The sequence below is a fragment of the Helobdella robusta genome (genome assembly GCF_000326865.2).
Source record: "Helobdella robusta unplaced genomic scaffold HELROscaffold_96, whole genome shotgun sequence".
NCBI lineage: Eukaryota > Metazoa > Annelida > Clitellata > Rhynchobdellida > Glossiphoniidae > Helobdella > Helobdella robusta.
The window spans coordinates 157712-167183 of NW_008705547.1; the positions used below are offsets into that span (position 1 = coordinate 157712).

At 32.7% G+C, this 9472-nt stretch overlaps 1 protein-coding gene across 1 annotated transcript; it reads right to left on the reverse strand.

Annotated features, from left to right (window-relative positions):
• Positions 1-3482: 3482 nt before the first annotated feature.
• HELRODRAFT_182970 (hypothetical protein) lies at positions 3483-7449 on the reverse strand (the record flags this gene model as incomplete). The annotated part of the gene is made up of 3 exons (XM_009033689.1): positions 3483-3503; positions 6673-6770; positions 6885-7449. The coding sequence occupies 3 exons, from the start codon at positions 7447-7449 to the stop codon at positions 3483-3485; spliced, it is 684 nt and encodes a 227-aa protein (XP_009031937.1).
• Positions 7450-9472: the final 2023 nt, after the last annotated feature.

Sequence of the window (9472 nt, forward strand, 5' to 3'; positions counted from 1 at the left end):
ACATTTTATCACCATCACCGCCATCATTATCGTCACGAGAGATACTTTTGACATCTTTTTGTTTGGCGCTACAAAAATTTAATTTAATTTAAAGAAATTAATTAAATTGTAATGAATTGTTATGTTTTAATCCTTCAAAAAATCAGCCAATCAGTCGTCAGATCAATCAGTTAGCCAACAAACAGCCATCCAACCAACCAATCAACCAGCCAACCAACCAACCAATTAGCTACCTAACCAACCAACCAATCAACCAACCAATTAACTACCAAACCAACCAACCAACCAACCAACCTCTTAACTATCAGAAACAAAATATTAACAAACTAAATATCACCAGCCTGTTATATCTATGCGTTATGAACTTATGCCGTAGGTTTGTTTGCGTATATGCATGTTTATACAGATATATAACATAAATATTTATATATTTATCCATTTATTTAGTCTTAAAAATTTTATTTTTAAGGTTAAAGTAACTTTACAAAGTGCAAAATGTAATGTGTGTATTCATTAATACCACACATACAGACATTAATATGCACACACACGTGCACACACACATATTTACATACACACATATATACACACATGCATGTATACAGATATATACATATATACACACACTTATATACATAAGCACACATACACACACACATACATAAACACACAGACACATATATGTACACATACATACTTACATTGTACATACATTCAAACACACACACACACGCAAGCGGAGATAAATACACGATAACAAAAATAATAAATTTTCTCTGCCAAGTTTTTTAGAAGTGACAAAGTGTATACACTTAATAAAAGTCTTACATTGTTGTTTTGTATATACATATATATATATATATGTTTATATGTATATTTACATACATACATTTATATATATATATGTTGGTAATAGACCATAATTTTAACTATATTCTATAAATTCTACCGAATGTTTGGCGTTAATATGTTTGGCGTTAATATGTTTGTCTATAAATTCTTATATATATTATATATATATATATAATATATATAAGAACTCTCCTGGGGCAAACAAATGTCAATCTGATGATGCGGATTATGAATTTGCTCTGTTTAGTGGTGAAATTCAACGAATTTCTGACGATTTAGTGCCTATGCGGGTGATTTATCGTAAGCAGACAAATGCTGCACCTTGGTTTGATGGTGAGTGTAGACGAGCAAAGCGATTCTGTAGGAAGATGGCAAGAATTTATAGGAACCGTCCGGAAAGTGGGCGGAAAAAAAGATGGGTACTCTCAATGATGGCTAAAACAGACTCTTTTCTGACAAGCGTACGCATTTTTGGAACGATGTCGTAAGTAGTAACAGAAATCAAAGAAATCTTTGGGATGTTGCCAATAAAATGTTTCATTTAATGATGACAACGTTCTAAACGCTGATCAGATTTTACAATTTTTTGAAGATAAAATTGCTAGGATAAAAGAAACAGCAAATGCACATTCTGAATTTCCGCTTCAAGTAGTCTCGATGTTGAATAAATGCACGTTTTCATGCTTTCCGTTGGTTACTGAAACTCAGTTGAGGGAAACGGTACTTAAATCACCAACGAAATCGTGCAGTTTGGACATAATTCCTACGCATATCTTTAAAAAATACTTGGACTCATTTGTCTGCTTTCTGACGAGTTTTTTAAACCTCTGTTTACGCGTTGGTAAATTTCCTTCTAGCTGTAAGCACGCAATAATTCAACTGATTTTGAAAAAAGCTAGGATCAGTGCTAGGACCAGTTTTGTTTCTACTCTTTACATCGGATATAATTAAAATAATAATGTCGCATGGACTTGTTGGTCATGCGTATGCAGATGACATACAGATAGTTGCTACAGGTCATCCAGAGACATTTCAGCCGAGATTGATAAACTTGTTGGTTGTTTGATAGAGATTGAACGTTGGATGTTGAGCAATTCCTTGAGGTTGAACCGGGGTAAAACTCAGATGCTTCCTGTCAGTACATGGCAGCAGTTGTCAAGACTTAATATAAACTCGGTTGAAGTTGGTGACGTTGAAATATCATTTGCTTCTACAGCCTTGAATTTGGGGGTATGGTTGGATAGCAGACTCTCAATGAAAGATCAAATAAAGTCGCTATCAATTGCAAGTATGATGCATTTCAGAAAATTGTACAAGATTCAACACTATTTGAACAGATCTAGCATGGAAACACTGGTACATGCTTTTATTACATCCAGATTAGATTATTGTAACAGTTTATACTTTAAAATACCTGACAAGTCAATAGCTGTACTTCAGTCTATTCAAAATCGAGCCGCAAAACTTGTCACAAAAAATCTGAAGTTCGATCACGTGACTCTAATCTTGAATGACCTATACTAGCTAAAAATTGAAAAAAGAATAATTTTCAAAATTGCTGTCTTAACGTTTCGGTCATTACATGGGTTAGCACCACAGTATTTGGCAGACATGTTCATCAGAAAAACATCTGTGTTGGGTTCGCATTTGAGATCAAATGACATGAACCTCCTGGTTGTGCCGACAACAAATTTACAGACCGGATCACGCAATGTTGCTGTTGCTGGACCGGTGGTTTGGAACAGTCTACCGGCGTTTCTAAGAAGACCAAATATATCATTGTTTTTATTTAAAAAGAAATTGAAGACTCATTTATTTTCGCAGATTTAACAATGTCTTTGTCTTCGTTTGATTAATATTTGGTTTTTTCATTTATTTTAGATCTTTTTTTTTGTAATTAGAGCTGTACAAATTGACTTGTAATAATAATAATAATAATAATAATAATATATGCTGGTGGTAGACCAGTAGTTTATGAAATCTATCAAATTTCAAGCGTTGGATAGTTTTTTTACTACATTTCTCAATCATTCTAACCGAATTTTACCGAAAAAACAATAAAACATAGCAAGAAAGCATTTAGCCGGACGAAGAAATCATATCACTAAGTAAAGTAAACGGTAAAATTTGGACAGTCACTAATTACAATAAACGCTAATCACAGGGACAAAGGCCTTGGTTATACAAACTCTCTACATGAAATGCAACAAGTTCTGAAGATAATTGAACAATCGAAATAGATCCTATAAAATCGAGAATAGTATTTGTGTATGAGAAAACTGTATATTATTCTAACTTTAGTAAAATAAATAAGGACGAAACGACGACAAGAATTTGGTTAGAAATATTGAGAAATGTAATAAAAAAAACTATCCAACGCCAGAAATTTGGCAGATTTCATAAATTACTGCGCACCCGTACATATACAAAACATATATGCAATATTTGATAAATATCTTCAGTAAGACGCTTTATTTTATGTGTTTTATGTGTTTTACGCTGCATTATGTGTTTTTGCATACACACCAACACACACACATACACACACACAAGACGCTTGTTCGGCTGTACGTGTTTTTTGATTTGATAAAATCTACAGAATATTAGCTTTTGAAAGTTTACGACTGAGCTCAATTGTAAACTTTCAAAAGCTAAAAATTTGGTAAATTTTATCAAATATTGCATAGATATATATATACAGTCCTCCAATTCATTCTCATGTGTATCAGAAAGTGTTACAGCATGCAAGGCAATAGTATAAATTGATAACAAAAAATGAATGCCGGATGTTTAAGCATTAAAGTCTGGAAAATAAAATAATATATATATGTGTGAGTGTGTGTGTGAGTGTGTGTGTGTTTCCTTGTGTTGTGCGTGTGCGTGTGTGCTTTGTACATATATTGTAGAATAATCAAACATATCACCAGTGTATAAGTATATATACATATATTGTAATTTTATATAAATACTAAATGATGCTTAAACGATGTATTTTAAAACCAAATCATTGATGAGTGACACTGAACAGTCAAGCGTCCGAAATAAAACTTGATTACAAATTGATATCTCGTCACTCGCACACGTCGGCGTTTAAATGAATATTTTCGGCAGCACAGACACGAAGGTGACGTCGTAGCAAGCAAGAAATGTGGTTCATAGCGAAGAATCACTCTCCGCTATTGTCGGACCTAACGCTTATCAGTTTGCAGTTTTTTTTTTTTTTGATTTATGAGTGTTGTTGTCCATCGGTTTTGTAGTTCCTATTAGGTTGATATTTTACAAATTTTAATATTCTAATAATATTTTTCAGTTTTTTGGAAAAAAAAGTTGATATTTTACAAATTTTAATATTCTAATAATATTTTTCAGTTTTCCTTCATTTTGTATTTATTATTAATGTTGTTATTTTTATTTTGTTTACTACTCCAACTGAAACGCGCATCATTTGATGTCTAAGTGAGCAGCGAAGTTTATTAAAGTGATGAAATCTTTATACATATATACGAATATTTATATGGCGCTAATTAAAAAGTTTTTCAAAAGCGCTTACAAATAAAATAACATACAAAATAGTCAGATAAATCAAACATTAAATAAACATTAGATCAGTAAAAAAAAATGAACATCAATGATTGAAACTACTGCGAAAATAAATATGTTTTCAACATCTTCTTAAATTTCGCAATACCCAGAGCAGGGTCTCGTAGGTCTTTGGGAAGACCGTTCCAGACTCTAGGACCAAACACGGCAAAGCTTCTAGCTTCAAGTTTCGTTTGAGCCAACGGCACCGACAGATAGTTTAAATCGTCCGAACGCAGGCCGAGGGAAGATGATGCTTTCGACTGACATTTGTTCTTCGAATACTCTGGTGCGGAATTATTCACACTCTTGAACACTATTGTGCAAACTTTAAAAATTATTCGCTTGTCGACAGTCAACCAATGAAGCTGAGCAAGAATCAGAGATACATGATCAAATTTATACACACCATGAACAATTTTTGCTGCACGGTTCTGAATAGACTGTAACATTCTAATAGATTTATCGGGTAAACCATAATACATACTGTTGCAGTAGTCCAACCGAGAGGGAATGAACGCATGCATTAAACCTTCAATCGTGCTTTTGTTCAAGGATTTTCTTATAGAACGTATTTTATGTAATTGAGCAGCGCACACTTTAGTTAGTAGTTTGATGTGATCAACGAACGTCAATCTTGAGTCAACGATCATTCCCAGATTAGTGGCATTACTGCTACACTCAATATTATGTCCATCTAGAGTAACAAAATCAATCTTGACTCGCGACAGCTGCTGCCATGTGCCTACTTTCATCAGTTTAGTTTTACCTTGGTTGAGTTTCAGTCAATTTGATAACATCCACACACTCACCTCAGTCAAACAATGCACTAATCTAGTAACAGCATCTTGAAATTTATCGGCAGGACAGCTGACAATCATCTGCATGTCATCTGCGTAGGCGAGAACAAAACACCCCAGATTTATCTATTATTTCTAGTACGTCGGACGTATATAAAAGAAACAGTATCGGTCCCAAAACCGACCCTTGTGGCACACCAGATGTGACAACCTCTGTTATTAACAACTCATCGTTAAATAAAACCTGCTGTGTTCTTGACGTGAGATAAGAGTTGAACCATGAATGAGCAACACCCGTGACCCCAAAACTGAAGTGGATTCGTTTCAACAGTATCTCATAGTCGACGCAGTCAAAAGCCGCGCTCATATCTAGGAACGCCAGCAATGAAATATCCTGTGCATCCACAGCCTTGTATAACACCGACGATATCTGCAGCAGAGCAGTTTCCGTTGAGTGGAACTGTCTGTAGCCTGATTGATGAGCAGACAAGAAGTTGTTACGCGCCAGATACTTCAACAGCCCCCGAGCAACGATACGTTCGATGACCTTTGAAATAAACGAAAGATTGGTTATTGGTCTATAATTATTTAAATCGCTCACATCCAGATCTGTTTTTTTAAGAATAGGTACGACTATGCCATGTTTGGCCATTTTAGAAAATTTTCCTGTACTTAGACATAAATTAATAAGTTTTGTTAAAAATTTGGAAAAGAGGAGTATATGCTTTTTAAGAAAATGTGTTGGGAGACTGTCTAAGATACACGTTTTTGTGGGAGATTTACGTATTACCTTCACAACATCAGTACATAATGTGAATGACAAAAATGTTTCACCATCCTTGGTTCGCCTGCTTGGAAATAATGGATCAAAACTACCTGATGTAGCCTGTCGAACCCTGTTTGTTTTATCTCTAAAGAATTGAGAAAAATCATCATTTGTAAATTTCCTGTTGTCATCATCGCAACTGTTGTAAAGGTTTTTGCAAAGCATTTTGTTAACGTCATTCCACAATCGCTTTGGATTACCTTTATTTTCGTCTAAACGAGTTTGCCAAAACATATTTTTTTTTTCAGTAAAAACACGGTTTTTCATCTTGATAGCATTGACCCATTCTTGCCTGCTACTATTTAATAAAGTTCTCCTGTAACATCTTTCCAATTTTCGACACTTCCTCTTTAGGTGCCTGCATTCTTCATCAAACCATGGGACATTCAAATCACATCGACTCTCAACCATATGCAATGGTGCAACCTTATTGACAATATTACAAACTGTGCTATTGAACAGTTCAAACATCTCATCAACGTCCATGCCATCACAGGGTGCGCTTATAGGGGAATCGTGAATAAGCCTAATGAATTCATCATCCCTCACTCGCTTCCACGACCAAACCATCTTCATAATTCGTACAGGTTTTTTAAACTTGAAAGGCAGACAAACTTTAACTAGGCCATGATCGGAATAAATTCCACTTGGAAAAACTTGAGTTTCAGAGACAAGAATATCACAAGGAATGGCAATCAGGTCTAATATGCCACCTAGTTCGTGAGTCGGTTCATTAATAACATTTCTAATATGAAATAAATCGAAAATTTCAAACAGAGTTAACGTGTGCGGGCTGTCACGTCTATCAACACGGACATTAAAATCACCTGCAACATCTAAATTGGAAGTTAATATTGTCAAACTCTCCAGAACAGATGACAGTTCCTTAAAAAACATAGGAGTGACAGGCAAAGACCCAGGTCTGTAGATGGCCAGGAATAAGTAGTCGTTCCGATTGCATATAATTTTTATTGCGATGGCTTCAAAAGTATTTAGTTGTGGTAGTTCCAGTCTTCTAAATTTAAAAATTGACCTAAAGTAAATTATTAATCCTCCATGATTAGCATCATATGGTCTAAGGTAATTCACATAACTGTACCCTGCAGGTTTAGCAGATAAAACAGATATTTCGTCGTGAGATCTATGCCAGGTTTCAGTTAAAATAAGAACATCAATTTTATCTCTAATTATTTCATTCACATCATCAGATTTTTTTATAATTGACCTTATATTCAACAAACCTAATCTGAGTTTTTCGTCTTTTTGATCGAAGTCCTTGATTTTTCTGCCACTCGTCTTTCTCTCTGAATCATTTATATTTTCATCACCATTTTTTTCTGAAATCAAATCTAAATCAATTTTTCCGCTGGTGGAAATTTGACAATTTTCCATCTTCCAACAGGCCCCCCCTCACTCTGTATAAAAAACCTTCTTTGTCCAAGTTTTCCTTCAACTTTGCCTCATCAACAAGAAATCAACAAGAAACCTCAGATAAACGTAACCAAATTGAAATGCAGCCAACCAGTATGTAAGCAAAAAAATGTACATATATATATATTTATATTATATATATATAATTGAGAAAAATACATTACAAGGAAAGCTGATTGAAAGTTAATAAAAAGATGCGAATAGCACATTCTGAAAATTAAATTAAACTGATTTAAACGGTTTATAAAAAGCAACAACGAGAACATAATATGCACTTGGTCAACTTTTAGAATATCTGCTAAGTTTTAAAAGTGACTTGTATGATGAAATTTAGATACGTTAAATAAATGTCGCCTAAATATTTTTGACATGAATTTAAAAGTAAATTTAAAAGTAAAACCCAGTTTTTGAAAAAAAAACGGCGTTTTATGTAGAAAATAAAGAATAATAATAGGTCTCCAACGTAGTTTTTGTCATTCCACTACATATTTAGAAAATTTCGTTAGTTTCTTGGACTCCGACAAAATTTAAACATTTTAAAACTTTCGGCCCGTCAAAGTTGTCTAGATCGGCACTTTGATTTAGCGATATTATCTCTTAAATTTATTTGACTGCATCCAATTTTAAACATTGGTCAATTCATCATTAAAAATAGAGACCAAATGATTTGAATGAGAATAAAGTAGAATCGTCAGTAAAGAGAATGAGTTTTAAGATTTTAGACAAATGCTGGAATGTAGGAGAGCAAGAAATGTGCCTTGATGAACGCCTGTTACAACGGAAAAAAAGAATTTGTGATCATAACTAATCAATGGAGCGTTGTGATATCACTTGTTTGTACAATGCATTTGCAGGGAAGTAAATTTTATCAGAGGGTTATTTCTTCATGTTAACTTCAGTAGCGAAAAGTGAACACTTAAAATTTAAACCCGTAAATGATTTTAAGACATTCTTACCTAGGTTTATTCTTCGTTTTATGTTTCTAAATAAATTAAGATACTATAAATTTTTAAAAAATGCGGCATAGTTTAAAAAAAACTTAGACAATCTCACTTAACTCGGACTATAAAAATTTATCTTTCAACAAATTCTTGTTATAATAGAGACATGAAGATCGTGGGTAAATAATAATAATTAAAAAAAATCCAAGATTATTCTTTCTTATTTACAGATTTTTCAGTAACTTGACAGCAATGTACAATGGCATAATTAAAAATATTTCGAAGAAAAGAAAAACTTTACAGAAACTATATATATATATATATATATATATATATATACATATTTTGTTAAATTTATTTGCCCATCTTGCATTTATCAACTTTTTTATTATGGACTCAACACAGCGTAGTTTTTGACATTCATATTTATTGTGAAATTGTGACATATTAGAAGCTGACAACGTTGTTTCTGCTAGGTAGCCATCATCAGAGCCTAAAACCAATGAAATATAAGAAATTTAATTAAAATAAATGAGAATTAAACGAATTATGTAAATTATTTGGCGGATATGACAGATAAGATATTAAAAATAAAATTGGAATTGAAAGTGAAGTTAGAATGGTACCTTGCGAAGGATGTAACCTAAAAGATAAATTTAATACTAAAACATGAAATTAAATAAAAGTTACTAATTAATAAAAGGTAAAATAAATGAAAATAAACTGGAAAGTTGGAAGAATAGGAAATAAACAATACGTGTGTGATGAATGTGGTGTAATATTTTATATATATTATATATAATATATATAATATAATATAGTATAATATTTATATCACTATCACTAGTATAATATTTTATACTAGTGATTACACCACATTCCATAAAATACACCACATTACACCATGTTCCATAAAATATTATGTTCCATAATATTTTATACTAGTGATTACACCACATTCATCACACACGTATTGTTTATTTCCTATTCTTCCAACTTTCCAGTTTATTTTCATTTATTTTACCTTTTATTAATTAGTAACT